The following is an 18,411-nucleotide window of genomic DNA, read 5'->3' as shown; positions in this document are numbered from 1 at the left end:
TCCCTCTTTCCCAGGTTCCAGCTACGGCTCCCCAGACCACTGCGGAATACGCATGCGTGTCCGCGGCCAAGGGGCGGGGCCGAAAGGAGAGTCGAGTCGCAAAGGAATTGGCTGCGTTTCCTGGCGGGTCGTGACGCGCCCGGGTGGGGTCACGTGATCGTCCTGGGGCGGGGCCCGTGGCGTTCCAATCCGTATTTACTTTCTCGAGCTCGCGGTGCAGCTGCTTTGGTTCGGTGCTGGCCTCTCCTCAGACGCCGCTTGCGCGCGTGAGTGTGCGCCGTCAGCACCAGGCGGCGCTCTTCGGTGAGTGGGACTTGGGCGGGGGCCGGTGCGGAGAACTAGAGGGAGAGGTCGACGGCGTTTCTCGGTCGCGGAGTGGGCGAACCCTTCTCAGGAATCATCCCTTGTGTTTTTAGCCCGTAGCCGCCAGCGAGTGGTAGTTGGGTGACGCCCTATGTATCACGTAGTTTTCCTTGTTACTTTTTTTTTTTAAAGGAGGTTATGGGAGGGGAAGAGGAGGCAGTTGGTTTAAATGGTTGTAGGTGTCGGGGACCGAAGGGACGTGGAGCAGCCTTGTTGGTTGGTTGGTTCAGTTTTGGCGCGTTGGGCTGTCCACGCCCCTGATTGGCTGTCCGGGAGCGGCGCGTGCCGGGGGGTCTTCCCCGAGGGTGGGTGTGCGCATGCGCAGGCGTTTGCTGCGCCGGCCGCCGGGCGTCCTTGTCTACCGCGCCCGGGTCACGGATCCAGGCTTTGGAGGGGCGGTGGTGGAACTCGGAAGCCTGTGACTGAGCTGGCGCTTCCCGTTATCAGCGCAGGAACGTGTCGGTGTTTTGGGTGCAAGGGCTGGAAGTTAGCATGGGATCTTAACCTGGGATCTGTGAACCTGATTTTTGAAAATATTTTGATAATGTTTCAGTATCATTGATTTCCTTTGTGCATTTAAAAACATGCTTCTGAGAAGGGCTTCTTTGCCAGACTTCCGTAGGGGTCCATGAAACAAAGTAGGTTAAAAACTCCCAGTACAGAAATGTTAGGCCTGAAGGGTCGTGGATTTAGATCTGGAAAGGACCTTAAAGGAAACTAGAACCCAGAGAGAGAAAAAGTGACTAAAGTAGTGGCAGAACCGAGCTCTTTAAATTTTAAACGCAGTTTATTCCAGCTGCTTCCCAAGTGGTTCTTATAAAAGACATTTTTATCTTGATGATAATACTAATGGTGGCAATACTTTAATTCACTCAGTAAACTGAACGTTAAGGGGACCGGGTGTCTTGAAAGATCCTTTCTAGATTTTAGATAGAATATAAAACTGCTAAAGGAGAAGGGTTTAAGGTAAAGAAATTAGCAGCATAAAATGGGGACAGTGGGACATTAGGTCAAGTAAGACCTCCCAGAAGACTCACATATTTTGCAGAAACAGATATACTAGGATTGGAAAAGGGGGAAAGCTATTCCTGCCTAGCAAGGGAAATATCCTTAGTAAAGTAGAAAGTATTGTAGGGCAAGGGTGGGGAAGGATGATAGAGATAGAGGAAGTCCTTAGAAATAAGTCTAACTGACGTTCTCTAATTTTCTAGATCTCTTTCCCCAGAACTTTTCCTAGCCTTGTATCTCTCCTTTCAGTTCATATTAAACACTGGAGCACAGGCTTTTTCTTTTTCCCCCTAGATTTTAAAGAGCAATCAGATTTGAGCCTATTATTCTCTAATATGACCCAACTTTGGAACACCAGGATTGCTGGAAGTTCTCTTTGCATTGAATTATGACATGGGATCACTCACATCCAATTAATTACATGTATCCTAGATTCCGTGGTGATCATCTTCCTAGAATTTTGAGACTCACTCCTATATGGGTTAAAGATCGTTATTCCCAAATCTTTATGTTTTGTCTGTGGCATATAACTTTGTTTTATAAGTAAGTTTTTGTAGCAAAAGCTTAGTATGGACAGGGTAAAATATGTACATCAAGAAATCTGTGTCTTTTTTATTAACCATAATAAGGCTAGACCTGGCAGGTCTGAGAGAGAGAGAGAGAAGAAAAGAGGAAAATATTTAGCTGGTAAGAAAGAGGATAGTAGTTCACCAAAAATTTCCTTAGGTTGTTTATGGTATTTATGTCATGTATGCCTGTGAAATAATGTTATAATTCAGTCTTTTTAATCTAAGCATATTGAATGCCTACTGTATGTGAGACACTTTAGTAGTTTAAGCATTTGCTTTAAAATTGTAGGTTCACTTATTGACGTACTCTGCTCTTTAGAGTTTGCTTGTCTATGGAATGTACACTTTTTTGGTCTATTTTGTGTATTGCTATTCAGGTCTTATTGATCTGAAATCTGACTTTTTCAGCTTTCTGATGAATTCCAGAATGAAGCAGACAAAAGAAGAAGGGTCCAAAACAACTATAAAGGTATTTGACAACTTTTTATGTGTAACAAATTGTAGATAAGTTTAGAAGCATTTCATAACAATAATACCCCACATTTTTATGCTTATTTACATTGTCATTTGTTCCTCCCAGATAGGTAAGCAAGTATTATCTCCATTAGAATGACTTGGCCAAGGTCTCATAATGAAAGTCAGGTCTTTTTTTCCAGTCTGTGTTCTTGCACTTAGATCAGAGCTGCTTTCTACTAATAAGAGTAAGCAACTGAATTTTTAAATTAATTTTTTAAATTACCATTTATTTTCTCTTACTGTCATGTTCTTCCCCCATTGAAAAAGAAAAAGCCTCTGTAACGAATATGCACAGCCAAGCAAAACAAATTCCCATTTTGTCCATGTCCAAAAATTTACGTCTGATTATTCATTGTTAGCCCATTACCTCTTTGTCTGCATATGGGTAACATTAGGCAGAAGATTTAAAAAATGAGGGGACATGGGTATGGAGGAATGGTATTTTTTTTTTTAAACAGCTATAAGTTTTTAAATTTCATTTTACTTAGCTTGATTTTGTCCTAAGTCATTCCTCTTTGCTGTCAGGCTATGGAATGTCCTAAACCATCTATAATGGTGTGCTGTTTTATATTGTGTTTACGTTAATTTTTGTTATTTTTGATGTATCAGTAGTGATACTATACAATACAGTAAATATTTATTTAAAATATGTTCCTTGTCCTCATGAAGCTTATAGTCTTGTAGCGCAAGATTTCATGTTAAGTGCAATAAAGAAATTATAAGTTAAAATGGAAATCCAAGGTAGAATGTGGCTACCAACTAGGAGGATCAAAGAAGGCTTCTTAGAGAAGGTGGCATTTGAATTGGACTTCATAATTCAGTTCAACAAACATTTATTAAATGCTTATTTTATACTAGATATTGGGATACAAAGACAAAAGTGAAACCTTTTTCCTTTCCCTTCAGAAGCATGCATTCTAGAAGAGCCTGAATTCACATCTAGGTCTTCAGACTCCAAAGCCATTGCTTTCTCCCGACTTTATCATAAGGTAGAGTTCACATTACAAAGGACAAAGAAAGGGCCTGTAACATCACAGTTTTCCAGTGAGGGCTCAGAAAGATAATGAACATGAGAAGATGAGAAAGTAAAAATTATAAGTAAGAGGAAACTGGGTCATCATTTTATCTAGACTAGAGCCATGTTGCTGATTAAGTTTTCCAATCCATTTTCACTAAAACAATTGAAGTAAATCAGACAGAAGCAAGTTAGTTAAAGGCACTGGAAAAGGGTTATTTAAGTTTTGGTACTTTCTGACAGAAGCTGTTTACATGATCAGTGAGAGTAGGAACCTAGCAATTTTAAAACAAATGAATAGACACCAGTTTTATATTAGTTTAGAAAATGAAAAATATGCGTTCTTTGTGAGTGTATGTCAAGCTGATATAATTCTGGATGATGGATTTTATTTTAGAAAGAGTTTAGTATGGAGGAAAGACTACTAGACTATAGAGGTTCTACTTTTAGTTCTGGCGTGAACTAGAAGGATAGGAAGTTAGCGGGTAAAAAGCAGGAGGGAGGAGGGATTAATGGGTTTGAATATTCTACCCAGATAGAGGGAACAGTATGAGCAAAGGTAGGGTTACATAAGAATGTAGTGCATACTTGCACAGAAAATGATCATGCCCTATAGATGGCCTTTGAGGTATTTTCTAACTCTAGATTCACTGTTTCTGATTGTATAATAGTAATTAATGTGGGCCACCTGGGATATTTGGAAGATGTTAATTTAAGAAAAAAAGTATAAATTTTCATTTTGTGAAATGTGAAGTGGTTTGATTCTTTCCTTCCCTCCCCCACCCCTACCAAAAAATTATGGAACTGCTTTAGAGAGTATATTTCTGAGTATAAAGTATGTATAGGGCATGCTTTGTTCTAATAGCTTTACTTGGATTGTGGTGATTAGAGCTGGAAAAGGGATTGCAGGGATCACCTAGTCCAATCCTTTAATTTTATAGATAAGTTAACTAAGGCTCACAGAAGGGAAACTACTTGCCTAAGATCACACCAGATACTAAGTAGCAGAGTTGTCATCCAAGTTTAGTGTTCTCATTGTATTTGGACCTGGGGTTTGCTTGTTTTTTCTAAATTCAGGACTATTAGGGGGTCTTAATATCGAATAGACCTTAAATAACTTTTCAAACTTAGAACTCATTTGAAATGGGTCAGATTTCATTGTTTGCTATATAGTCATACAAATACACATGAAAGAATAGGAGAGAAATGAATTTACAAATGTGGACTAAGCACAATCAACAAACTCTTAGCAATGAATACCCTTGATGGGTTCACTGTTTTATGCATTGAATTGGAATGATTAGGACCCTAGTTAGGAGACCTGGATTCTAGTTTAGCAGTGTTACCTTAGGTTGTTTAATCTCTTTAAGATTTTTCCTTATTCATAAAATGAGGGGGAATAAACTTTTGATAGTCTTTAAGGTTCATTCCTATGGCATTTTGTGATGTTCTATGAATTGTGTGACATGTCGTAGTTAACACCAAGAATCTTGCACATTTCAGCATGATGGTCTAATAGTGCACCAGTTTCTTTTGGTTCATTTAGACCTTAGTAATGGAGAGTGGTTAATTTTTAATTAGCTAACTGCTTCTTGTATTTTAGCTTTCAAAGTTAAGCTTGCTTCTGTTTGTCAGGAGACTATTGACTAACTGTTGTAATCTATAGTGTTTCTGAAATGTTAGTAAAATGTTAGTTCCCACAGTAGCTGGCATTTTCAGTTGAATAGTAAGATAATAATCAACTTCAGAAACTTTACCGTGGGAAAGGTGAACTCTTTGTCATGTGAAGTATAGTACAAATCAGTAACTTTCTCACGCTGGTATAGTATCATGTTCTAAACTAACCTTGTTTGACTATCCAACATTGTTTGCTATCCCCTGATGGCAGTATAACTAATGATTTTTTTGAAAATAAAAAGCTTTCAGTCCAGGAAATGTACAGGATATTTGCATTTGACAAGGAAGGTGATGAACACACTGTTCCACAAAACAATGGCTTGGCTGGATGTCAGAGTGTTTCAACTGTGCCCCAAGCAAGGAAATTCTAGCAGTCTTTTGATTAATGGGTTTGAAGCATAATTGCTTGTATATTTAGGTAACCCTTGAAAAAGTTTCTAAATGAAGATTTTTAAAAATGACTTACCTGATTTTATTTAGTAGATGATTCCTTTAGTTGTATAATTAGATTTTAGGAAATCAAAATTTTTAAAATACATCATGAATATCTTGCTATTTAAAGATAACACATGGGGCAGGTAGGTGGTCCAGTGGATAGAGCTCCAACCTTGGAGTCAGGAGAACCTGAGTTCAAATGTGACCTCAGACACTTGACACTTAGTAGCTGTGTGACCCTAGGCAAGTCACTTAACCCCGATTGCCACAAAAAAAAAAAGATAACACAAATAAAGATAACACATAACAAGGCCCTTGTAAAAACACATAAACAGCCTCTTTATATTTATTCTTAATTGTTCACTGGGTTTTATTTAAAGTGGGATGTGTATGATTTGGGATAGGATTGAACCCTTTTTTAACCTTCTCACATTTCATAATATCTATGACTTTAGCAAGTTTCTCAGGAAGGGGAGAAATGTTAGCTTCTTCTATCTCCTTCTTTCACCCTTCCATCACTCCCCAATTTGAAGAGGATGCTGGCTTTAAAAAACCAGAACCTTGCTGATAACTATATTAGCATATGTTAAGCATACCTAATGACTAAGGTAGTATTCTTTTTTTTTTTTTTCATTGAGTAAGGTAGTATTCTTAATCTGTTTAATTAAGCTTGTATTTTTATTAGCAAAGTAAAGCACAATATGATCAGATATGCTTTTCTTGTAAGAAATTTAAGGATTGTTTTTCTTTGGGGAAAAAAGTGTTTTGACTCAAGACGGGGTCTTGCACATAGTAGCCACTTAATAAAAGTTTGTTGTATTAAATTTAAAATAGCTAAAATTCTTTTATTGAAAGAATTGCCCAGTTTATAAAGTGAAATTTCCCCCTAATTCCAAGAAAAACTGATGGAAACTTAGGTTTTTCTTCTCAAGAATAATATATCAGCATTAAATGTTAGCAATTGTATTTTTTTTTTTTTTTGCTGTTATGATAGTCATGACACTAATTATAAATATAGTTATTTAATAGCCAGACAATCTATCTTAATTTGCAGAATTACTTCTTGGACAACACAGATGGCAGCCTCATACCAAGACGAACACTCAAGATGATTCAGCCATCTGCAGCTGGTTCTCTAGTTGGCAGACTAAATGAGGTATGTAGTGTTGGGTTAGGATGATGTAAGTATTAACAGGAACATGGTTCTGGTATCTCCTAACTTAGAAGTACATATTATTGAAGTACAGGGATAGTTGAATGGTAAAACAGTCATTGTTCCTAGAATAAATACTGTTCACAACTCAATATGGGGAAGTTCAAAATCCTAGATTGAATTGAACTCTGTAGTGCAAGAGAAGATTTTAATAATCTGTGAACATATCTATTAATTTTTTGTCCATTTGAGAGTTGAAGAAAATGTCAAATGGTGGTGATCTTGAGGACACCACTGCGATTGAATTTTGCAGTTCTGCTAGCTGTTGAGTTTAAGTGGAAAGGTAGTTACTTGTAATTACAAGTTAAAAAATGTTAAACATGTGTCTACTACTTTAATGATCATAATAGGTCACATTTATGTAGCACTTTATACTTTACAACATGATTTCCTGATAGCAACTGTGAAGTAGAGTATTAAGCATTATTATTGTGTCCATTCTTCAGATGAGGAAATTGAGGCCCAGGAAATTTAAATAATTTGTCCGTGTTTGTGCCAGGTAATAAGTGGTAGAGCTGAGACTTAAACCTCGATAAAATCTGTGCATCCGGAGCCCTCTTCTGGTGCAGCTCAATACCCATACTTGACTTTTTTTATCCTTTGAGATTCTTGTCCATATCTTCCTGTAAATCTTAGAAGTGGAATGGTCTGACTCTGGAATTCTTCCTCCAGGTCTTTTGACACTTTTGTGAGTACTGGGAGAGCCATTGTTAGCTTTTGTTTATGATACATGACCATCTGCCTTTTTTATTTAAGTTCATGATAAGTGATGGCTTGCATGCAAGTCATCTTTGATAATATGTCATGACCTACATATGACCAATATATTGCTCCATTGCAGGGTCACCTGCAATATTTTTTTATTTTGTGTGTGTGTGTGTGTGTGTGTGTGTGTGTGTGAAACATTTTATTTTCAAACTTGTTTTTCTAATTACACGTAAAAACAACTTTTAACACTCATTTTTAAAAATTTGAGTTCAAGCTCTCCCACCCACCCTCCCCTACCCCCCAATGAGAAGACAAGTGGTTTGATATAGCTTTTATATATATATGTGTGTATGTGTGTGTGTGTGTACACACACACACACACACACACACACACACATATAGTCATTCAGAACATTTCCATATTAGTCATGTTGTGAAAGGAAACACTTAACCCAGAAAAAACAAGAAAAAAAAAGTTTAAAAAAGTATGTTTCCATATGCGTTTGGACTCTTATCAGTTTTTTTTCTCTTGAGGCGGATAGCATTTTTCATCATAAGTTCTTCAGAAAATGTTTTGGATCATTGTATTGCTGAGAATGGCTAAATCATACATAGTTCATCATTGTATAGTATTGCTTTTACTGGGTCACCTGCAATTTCAGTTCTTTATAGATCATTATGTTTCATGACTTGTGGCCATATAGCATCATTGGAAAAATATTGGTGTTGAAAAACACCTACATGTTTTTGTAGGAAACAGCTTTAAACAACTCCCCTTGTCTACGTATTTATTCACATGTAACTGAAAGGAAATTTGTAGCTAAGATTTAAACCGTTAATCTATCATAACTGTTGCAGATAATGTGGATCACATTTAAGTTTATAAACTTTAACTGTATTTGATAGAATTAAAAATGACTTAGTATTTATAGAATTGTAGACACACTAAAAATGTGTATGAATGAATACTTAAAGGTTAATAGCTTAACACTGAGAGGTTAAGTTCTTTGTTTTGAGTTAATACATGGCTAAAAGACTACCTACTATATGTAGTTTTCATGTCCATTCAATCAAAATTAGTAATTGTTACCTAAAATTTCAGTCAACTCCTATCAAGGCCTTATCCAAAAGGAAGCTTTGGAATGATCAACTAACATCCAAGTCTTCTAATGCTGAGGTTGCTATAGACTCGGAGCACAGTGAAAATGAAAACCTTGAAGGAGTCTCTCAAGAAGCTTTTGATCTCATGATTAAAGGTATGTAAATATTTGTTGTTGCTTATATGTTACTATGATGTCACCCCATCAAAGCTTTTCCCAAATACCTGTCGTAAGTCCTGTCATGGCTTCCAGTGTAGGTAAAAAGGATCTTCCTTCCTGAGTTCCTTTGTGTTGCTGTTACAATGTTTATTGAACTAAACTTCTCCCTACTTTTCAGTGGGTTACCAATGTGCTTCTGTTGCTTATTCTTCAATTATGAAGCCTGTACTGTGAATTGAATGTTTATTTTTAGGTGTTTTGCTTTTATATTTATGCTGATAATATTTTTCATCTGTATGTTAACACCAACCATATGCATTTTACTGTTTTGTGTATATAATATATATGGCACCAAATTATACTGATAGTCTGTAGTTTAATATTTTTTTCTCAAAAATATGTTTGGAGGTTGATTTGCAGTACTAATGAATTAAGAGTGGAAAGATAAATTTGAAGTGTAAGGGGGGCAGTGTGAGTGAGCAACAGAATGAGAAGTTGTTCATTGAATCAGTAGTAATCCTAGAAATTGAGAACCACAGTGCTGAATTTTATCTGAGTGGCAAGGGAGAGTTGATAAATTACAAAACAGATGTTTTAATTGTAGAAGTATCAAGAGAGCTCATAATAGATGAAATAAATTAAATGGGAAGTTTTGGTAGCGTTTGCTTTTTTTCTTTTTTTAATAGTAGACTTGTGATTTCTTTAATATAGGGAACTCCTTCTGCCAATCATGATTGCCACATACTCTGCAATTTATAGTCTTAAAGAATTTGATGTGTCATTTGAGAGTTTAAGTGCCTTGCCCAGGGTCACAGAGCCTAATGTGTCTAAGGTAGGGCAGCTGGTGGATAGAGTACTGGGTCTGGAATCAGAAAGGCCTGAGTTCAGATGTGACCACCAATATCTACTAGCTGTGTGACCTTGGGCAAGTTACTTAACTTTTGTCTGCCTCAGTTTCTTCACTTGTAAAATGATGATGTAATGAGATATTTGTAAAGTGCTTAGCGCACTGCCTACCTAGCACATAGTAGGTGCCAGCATAAAGCATGGATTGAACCCAATTTTCCCAACTCTGAGGCTAGCCTTCTATATACTATATAACTTATACTACACCACTCTTTTTCCCTGGAACTTATTAGTAGGAATAAAATAGGCAGACTGATTAGATTCTAATAGAAAAAGTTAAAAAAAAAAGATTAAATGATCAGAAATATACTTTTTCCATGTGTGAGACAGAGTTGGCAACCATTTCACATAGAGAAATTCCTAGACCTGGTTTGTCTAGGTTTGCTTGGTGTGCTTCAAGAATCAAAATAATTGGGGCAGCTAGATGGCGCAGTGGATAGAGCACCGACCCTGAAGTCAGGAGGACCTGAGTTCAAATCTGGCCTCAGACCAAACACTTGACAATTACTAGCTGTGTGACCTTGGGCAAGTCACTTAACCCCAATTGCCTAAAAGAAAAAAAAGAATCAAAATAATTTATATTAGCTTCTGTAATAATGAGTTAAGATTAATCTTAATATTTATATTTAATCACTGTAGAAAACCCCCCTTCACAGTACTGGAAAGAAGTGGCAGAAGAACGGAGGAAGGCTCTTTATGAAGTACTACAAGAAAATGAGAAAGTATGTATTCGATTCTAGTTGACTTAATGTTACTGTGTACCACCCTTCCTTCCCTCAGTGCTTCTCCCTCTAAACCCCCCTCCCCTTGAATATTTCTTGATTGCCTTGGTGCTGTGTGCTTAAAGAATAAAACACATTGATTAGCTTCAGCAAAGCATAATGAAAGAAGTAAATGTTAAAAGAATTATTACATACAATATAGCTGTTACGGTGAGAGATAACACGAAACTATGTAGAATGGGGAGGGAGGGACGATTTTTTATTTGATCCACACTATAACTACCCATTAGTAGAGTGAAGCTTTGTAACTAGGTGTTACAAAATGAATATATCCACTGTTGTGAATTTTCTATATGAGAATAATGGTTATGTAAATAGTTCTTAGATAATATTTAATCTACCTGGATGTTAAGCTGACATTTTAAACTTACCATGTTTCAAACTGGACTTATCATCTTTTACCTTCCCTATCTTTTCTATTTCTTTTAACATTACCACCATCCTTCTAGTTACACAGGATTTAAAACTGAGAACATCCCTGACTTCCAGCCTTGATCCTTCCCTTCCCCTCTCCATCTGGTCATTCTGTTTTTTTAGTATCTCTTGTATTCTTTCCTTTCATTCCCATTGTCACTATGTGGTTTGGGTCCTCATTTCTTCTCACCTACAATATTACAATATCCATTAGAATTCTTATCTTCTCTCTGTTCTATCCATTTCTGATTCATGCTTTTGTACCATTATTCACATAATCTTTTTTCTCAGGTTTTTTTTTTTGCCTTACACCACAACCTCAATAAACTTATCTTTCCTACTCCCATTGATCTCTCCCTTCTAACAAAGAAAAACAACATGACTGCTTCTGATAGCATTGCAACATTTTGTTGTCACAGTCCTTCCCACCTCTATCAAGAAAGAAATGTATTTCATTATGTTCTGAGACCAAGATTGTTCATTGCAGTTAATCTGAGTTTTTTCTGCCTTTCAGTGTTGTTTTCATTTACGATTTTATATTTGTTGTGTATATTGTCCTCTTGATCCTGCTTCTTACATAATCTTCTTAATACATCACCCCACAACTGTCTCGCTTGTCTGTCCAAAATATTTCAGTGGCTCTCCATCCCTTTCTCCAAAAGTACTACAAGAGACTCTTTGGCTTGCTAGTCAAAGCCCTCCGTAATCTGGCTGCTGGCAAGCTTTCCAACCTCTGTTTCAGCCAGGCAGTATGATTTTTCATCCTCATTATTATCCTTCCCTCTTTGATGTCCATATTTTTACTGACACCATCCACTATTCTGTACTGGACTACCCCCAGTCTTTCTCTTTGTGTCAAAGCCGTTCTCTTCAAGGCTCACCTCAGGTACTTTCCCTGAAGCCTTTTCTGGTATCCCCTTCCCTCCACCCTCCTTCAAGATTACAGTGTTCAAATTTCTTGAGATTTTTTTTCAAGCCTTTTATTATAATTATTTGCCTACCAATGTAGGCTGCCCCCTTTTCACCCCATTAGATTTCAGGCTTGTTGGGAACAGGTACTTTGTCACATAGTAAATGTTTAATACATATTGTCTTGAATTAAATTCCTTCCATGAAATATAGACAGCTTATAAAATTGTATTTGTATTTTTAGCTACATAAAGAAATTGAACAGAAAGACAATGAAATTGCCCACCTAAAAGAAGAAAATAAGGAACTGGCAGAACTAGCAGGACATGTGCAATACTTGGCAGATATGATAGAAGTAAGCATTTTTAGTATTTATAAGACCCTTATAGAATTGCTTTCAGAAATTTAATGTTGATTTTTGTTGTGTTAGAGACTTAATTTTGCCATACCTCGTTTTAGTTACATCCTTTAAACAGCAAGCCTTCCTAAGTTTTAAGAATCGATTTAACCTCAAAACTTGAACGTACTTTTTTTAAAAAAGTCATGAAATGTCTGTTGTTATAGGAATTTCTATTAACTAATTTGAAGAAGAACCAAAATGGTGTGATTTTTACTATTATAAAACTACTCTGGTTTTTTAACACAAAAAAAAATGTTGATGCTTTTAGTCCCATTTTTTGAGGCTGCTAATATTACACCTGTTTTGTTGGCACTTCCAAAACAACTGGTCTAGTGAAAACTCATTAGAATTAATGTTCATTAGAATTTTAGGCCCAAGATTCGTACAAACTAGTTAAAAAAAAAAGGTACTTTTCCTTCACTTTTTAATTTTCAAACTTTGAAATTGCTGCTTTAAATTCAGGAGTTTACAGTAAAATGTTTTCTGTTTTGGTAGGGCATGATATTGAACTGTTTCCAAGTGTTAGTTACTGGATCTGTTCAAAGGGCTTTATTATAACGTTTTTTTTTAACATGGCTTCTGAGTATGTGATTATATAGAGGACCTAATATATCTATATACTGATGATATGCAAAAGCCTTAAAGTTTTTGTGCTGAAATAATTTTCATTCTTTTTAGAGGCTAACTGGCCAGTCTGTAGAAAACTTTGAACCACAAAACAATTCAGCATTTGAAGATTCTGATTCTGGAGGTGAAGAAGTAGGCAGAAATTTTGAAGAAAATCCCCAGATTGACACATGTGATGAAAGAAATGCTTCTTTACCTACCAATGGATGACCACATATATATAAATATTTTATGTTTGACTGTTGGGAAATAACACTGCCAAAAGTAAACATACACTTTAGTTACATCTTTGGGCTACTTTTCTAAATTAGTGAAAACCTTGAACATTGGCTCTTTTTTTTTTAACTTGATGCCTAGTGACAGAATTAATTGTATTCTGCAAACTATTATAGTTTGCTTTTGGACACTTGTATTAAAGTACAAATACTGTGTATTTTTAATCTTGTGATACTTTATGTAAATAGCATCTTTTCAGTCGAGTCTGGCATGACTTACATATACTTGACAAATAAACTTCAATCTCCCATCAAAAAAAGCATTGTTTATATATCTTATATTTGTAATTGGGGAATATGAATGTTTGGGAAGAGTGAATATTATTGTTACCTCATTTTCAATTTATGTTGTATATTTGTTAGTCAATATTCAGTACTGTATTACATATTCTTTGAGGGAGTATAAAACATAAGAAGCTCTTGCCTTTAAGGAAATTATAATCTGGTTTGACATTTATAAAATAAACACATGGAAAGACTTTAACATAATATCTGAGTAACATGTATCATGCTTTTAAAAAAAAACTAAAAATTGAAATTTAGAAAATAGCCATGTGGACATGATTGTTTTTCTTTATAAGAATTTTTATAGGTTGTCCTCTGAGTAGCTGGCTCCTCTAGTATGCTTTTAAATTTGATGTAAGCCAAATCACTTCAGGAACATCTATCGTATAAAGCAAGATATTGGAATAGTACAAATCATTAACACTGAAGGGCTAAGATTTCTGAGGTGCTTTTTTATTTTTTTGCCAGGCTTATGATTTTTCATTGGTACAGTGAGTTCCTGTTGAGGAAACCCCCATTTCAAATGCAGATAGGCATTTGAATGCAGATAAGACTTTATTGTCTTAACTGTTGTCTGGAGGCCCAGGGTCACATAGGCAGTGTATTAAAGGGAACGCTTGAACCTAGCTCTTCTGACTGAGGCTTGCTGTATCCACCATGCAAATGTGGCTTTTGTGTTAATCATAGGCAATGAGTTCCCCTTTCACTAGTGGTCTGGACGACCACGTCCTCTTCTACGATATTTTCAGTTGTCCTAGATGACCTTTAAAGTCCTCTCCAAACTCTTAAATTCTGTGATTTCTGTAGTGAGTGACTTCAGAAAGGAAGAATGAAAGAAATGTTTAAAGGTACAGAAAATGAATTTTTTGTTGTTGATTAGTTGTGTCTGACGCTTTATGACCTTATTTGGGGTTTTCTTGGCAAAGATACTAGAGTGGTTTGCCATTTCCTTCTCCAGCTCATTTTATAGTTGAGAAAATTGAGGCAAACAGGGCTAAGTTAAGACTTGCCCAAGACCATATAGCTAGTAAGTGTCTGAGGCTGAATTTGAACTCTGGTCCTCCTGACTCCAGGGCTAGCACTCTGTCCATTGTGTCACCTAGCTGCCTCAACATACAAAAGACAGGGAAGTTTACAACATTGGAGAACCCCATAGCTCAATAATATGGTTAGTGAAATGGGGTAGGGAAATCCATTTGAAAGGGTTTGAATACAGGGTGGGGTGAATTGTTTAACAATCTCAACAGAGTTGTTATAAGTTCGTGAATAAAGCTGTGAAGTGAAAAAAGTGAAAAGTCAAGTTTTCTAGCGGTTTTTGTGTTTAGTCAGTCAATAAACATTTATTGAGCACATGTACTAAGCACTGGGATACAAAGAAAGGCCTAAGACATTTGCTACCCTCAAGAAGCTCCCAATCTAGGTAATGTGTGTGATGTAGTACTAGATCCTGGGGAGAGAAATGATCTAAGGAGGTGAGAGTTTCAGAATTGATTTCATCTTGTAAAATGATGAGTTTCTAGAGTTTATAATCTAGGAAAACTGCAAAGTGGGAAATGATGAGGTGGATTCCCTGAGATCCTGCCTAAAATAGTGGAGATAAAGGAGGAGGTCCCCAATTAGTTTACCCTCTACCCACTAACTGTAAAGAGAGGCCCTGGGGGGCAAATGGTGCGGAGGAGGCAGGAATTTCAGATTATATTTCATCTTGCAGAATGATCAATTTCTGGAGATCATGAAGTCCAGGAAAGCAGTAGGGTGGGAAAGGATAATTTAGGTGATATGTTAAAACCTTGTCAGATCCTCAGGCCAACGCTGGTGATCAAATGACAGGGAATAGGAAATATATACTATATGAGAGTTGCATAGTGAAATGTGGATTTTTAAAGTATATATAGGAATAAGCGTGACCCAGCAACCTCTTTTTGCATACAGTCACAGCAGGCCCAGATCCCAGGTAACTGAAAGCACATCCGGCCCACTTATAACCCGATACATACAACAAGGGAAAAAAACCCAGGACATGCTAATGCACATAATGAATGACTCAAGCTCACCCTTTCTAACCTAGATGGAGAAGTGCCCAGCTGAAGAAAGGGAAATCGGAAAAGAAAGAGACAGCTTTATCTTTCACTGAGGCCAGTTCCCACAGGGTGGAGGAGTGACCCTGTTTTATCACTATTTCAAGACGAAATCCTCTCCCCAACTGAGTTTGCACATTGAAATATCCAAAAAGGGAGAAAGGTAGGAGCTAGGAAAGCTGATTTCTGGGAAATAATTAATGGTAGAAAAAGCAAAATTTGACATGGGTAATGTGACTTTCTATAAATCACAAAGCCAGAAGAGGATCTGAGTTGTTCCAGCTAATTCATGGGCCAGTAATTCAACTGCTGTTCTCTACAGGTAGGATGGATGGAAATGGGGAGAATTAGAAGGAACAGAATCAGCTGAAAGGTTATAGTAACTGTAGTGCTGTAAAGAAGCTAGTCTTACGTAGAATAGCTGTATGTAGAAAACTCAAGCAATACCAAAGATGTAGCAAGAATTGATCATGCAAAATGAATGTGGGGGGTAGTGGAAAAGTGATAAAAGTTTTGGTCTTGGAATGAATGGATAGGAATGGAGAATTGGGAAGAGGTGACAGGATACTGAGCTTAATTTTTTTAGCTAAGTTTCAGAAGTCAGAACATTTATGTAAATCAAATTTATATATCTCTATTACAAATCATTTTTGCATACTTTTGTCTTCACAATAACCTTGTCAAGTAAGTAGTGTAAACATCTCAATTTTCCAAATGAGTTAAGATTACACTGCTAGTGTTAATGAGTGAACCAGGAAAATGTTTCCAGATTCCTGGCCTAGTGTATCCTGGAAATTAGATGAAGAAACTATCTGAATAAACATAATAGTTGAAATGCGATGAATAGATGACTTCACTAGGGAAAAGAGCAAAAAGCCAAGGACTGAGTGTTAGGGGAAGCTGATACACGAAATGATGACAGCTTAATATAGTGTCTAGGTAAATTGAGAAAAAAATAGAACTTTGGAAATAATTGATAGGACTTTAGCCAATGAATGGACCTTAAAGATCACCTAGTTCAACTTCTAATGTTACAGATTAGGAAATAAAGGTCCAGATAGAGGGATATAGAAGACAGGAGGAGTGGGGAAAGCCAAGGTAATTGAGGTTTTGACCTGGGGTTACTGTTAAAACAGAAGAATCAGGAATTTGGGAGGGGTTAAGTAGGGTAGGCAGGGAGAAATGGATCAGTTTGATTCGAGACATAATGTCCTGGTTGTAGTTGGAGAGAGAAAGCTAGACGTAATTTCTAAGAGATGGAAACAAAATGATGAGAGTTATCAGCATGAAAACACTTGGAAGAAGATGAGAAAAGGTTTACTTCCCCAAAGGTTCAGTACTTTTCCCTCTGTATCTCTCAGTAAGTATGAATGAGGTGGAGAAGAAAAGGAGTCTATAAAGGGGACAGCATATAAAAGGATTTTATGTAGTACTTTCCCCCTTTCTCTACTCTCCCCTCCCAACAGCATATAATTGTTACAGGAAAAAAGCCATGAAACTCCCATGCTTCAAAATGTCATAATCTCTATTTGAATTGCTCTTAGTGTGACCTGTATTTTAATACAATCACTCCATAACTTCTGAATGGGTTGTGCAAAATTGTACTTGGAACACAGCTGTTTGGAACTAGAGTTAATGTTATGAATGAACTTAAGTTCCCAGGCCAGCTTACAAAAGTCATGATGACACAATGGAGCTGAATTATGGGACTGGCCTAGAACATTCAGTGCAGCAATGGACAGCAGGGGGTACAGCTTCCTCCTCCTTTTGCGGGGGGGAGCTTGGGGTCAAGTATTTGGGGGGGGTAATGGGTGGAGCAGAGAAGAAAGGAACAAATTGACTGCCTGATAGTTGTCAAGGTTCTAGAAAAAGTATGAAATAGGTGGAAACTATAGTTTGGTGCAGTGGAAAGACCATTAGAGTAGAATCAGAGAAACTGTGCTTAAAGCCCAGCACTGCTGCTAAGTCACTTCACTTTTTTGGGGGGCTCATTTCACTTTTATTATCAGTAAAATGAGAGGATTGGACTAGATAATGCATTCAGTCAATGATCCCAAGTCTATCTCACAAATCAGGGATTGCCTGTAACATTCTTCCCCACCCCCAAGGATCCTTACATTTATGATTCTCAAGTAAAGATATTAATCCAGTTATTCTTGAATCTAATTGATCTTTTCCATGTAAGATTATAAAATAGGGGCTCTTATATGAATTGAATCAGGTAGACAGATAAACAGATAAAGCATCTGTTAAATGCTTACTATAGGTCAGGCATTGTGCTGAGCATCAATCCTACAACCACGTATTAAGCACCAACAGTACGCTAAGTAGTTGGAGTTACAAACTTTATTTTTTATTTATTTTAAATTTTTAGGCAATTGGAGTTGAGTGACTTGCCCAGGGTCACACATCTAGTAAGTGTCAAGTGTTTGGTCTGAAGCCAGATCTGAACTCAGGTCCTCCTGACTTCAGGGTCAGTGCTTTATCCACTTCACCATCTAGCTGCCCCTAGGACTTAGAAACTTTAGATAAAACATTAAGAACAAATTTGGAATCCCACCACTGTCTCCCCTTTTTTGAGGAAACCAATTAACCAGAGTCAATGTATGTTTCAGGAGGTTGGTCACCTCCCCCAGAAGACTAAATGCAAGTCTTGTAAAATTGCAAAGTGCATCGAGTGTCAAAACTAAAAAGAGCCTTAGAGGTCATATAGCTCAACCACCATTGATTTGCACTCAGATGATGTCCCTCTGTTGAGGCAGCTAGGTGGCACAGTGGTTCAGAGTCAGGAAGACCTGAGTTCAAAGTCAGCCTCACACACTTCCTAGCTGTGTGACCCTGGGCAAATCACTTAACCACTGTTTGCGTCAGTCTCCTCATCTGCAAAATGGAGATACTAACATTGACCTCAAAGGATTGTTATGAAGATCAAATGAGAGATATTTTTTGTGTGTGTGTGGTTTTTTTTGTTT

The 18,411-nt window shown here is 37.0% G+C and overlaps 1 protein-coding gene across 5 annotated transcripts; it reads left to right on the top strand.

Moving 5' to 3' along the window:
* Window positions 1-186: 186 nt before the first annotated feature.
* GMNN (geminin DNA replication inhibitor) lies at window positions 187-13,540 on the top strand. Of its 5 annotated transcripts, XM_027852389.1 has the most exons (8): window positions 440-463; window positions 2,349-2,409; window positions 3,363-3,445; window positions 6,638-6,739; window positions 8,607-8,760; window positions 10,309-10,391; window positions 12,019-12,129; window positions 12,853-13,540. In XM_027852389.1, the coding sequence occupies exons 1-8, from the start codon at window positions 455-457 to the stop codon at window positions 13,009-13,011; spliced, it is 762 nt and encodes a 253-aa protein (XP_027708190.1). In that variant the 5' UTR covers window positions 440-454; the 3' UTR covers window positions 13,012-13,540. The 5 variants fall into 5 exon arrangements, with proteins under 5 accessions (XP_027708191.1, XP_027708190.1, XP_027708194.1 ...); XM_027852390.1 differs by lacking the exons at window positions 440-463; window positions 3,363-3,445 and adding an exon at window positions 187-303 and having other exon boundaries at window positions 12,853-13,537; XM_027852393.1 differs by lacking the exon at window positions 3,363-3,445 and having other exon boundaries at window positions 445-463; window positions 12,853-13,537.
* The last annotated feature ends 4,871 nt before the right edge of the window (window positions 13,541-18,411 follow it).

Source organism: Vombatus ursinus, unplaced genomic scaffold (assembly GCF_900497805.2).
Source record: "Vombatus ursinus unplaced genomic scaffold, bare-nosed wombat genome assembly UNPS02009573.1, whole genome shotgun sequence".
In the NCBI taxonomy this organism is placed as follows: domain Eukaryota; kingdom Metazoa; phylum Chordata; class Mammalia; order Diprotodontia; family Vombatidae; genus Vombatus; species Vombatus ursinus.
The sequence above is the reverse complement of the archived record's forward strand: the minus strand, read 5'-3'. Positions and strand labels throughout refer to the sequence as shown.

What these genes read in the sequence shown, in the direction of transcription:
- GMNN (XM_027852389.1), top strand. An exon ending in TCTCCCGACTTTATCATAAG is followed by an intron (nt 3,446 to 6,637) that starts GTAGAGTTCACA and finishes CTTAATTTGCAG; the next exon opens with AATTACTTCTTGGACAACAC. An exon ending in TTTTGATCTCATGATTAAAG is followed by an intron (nt 8,761 to 10,308) that starts GTATGTAAATAT and finishes TAATCACTGTAG; the next exon opens with AAAACCCCCCTTCACAGTAC.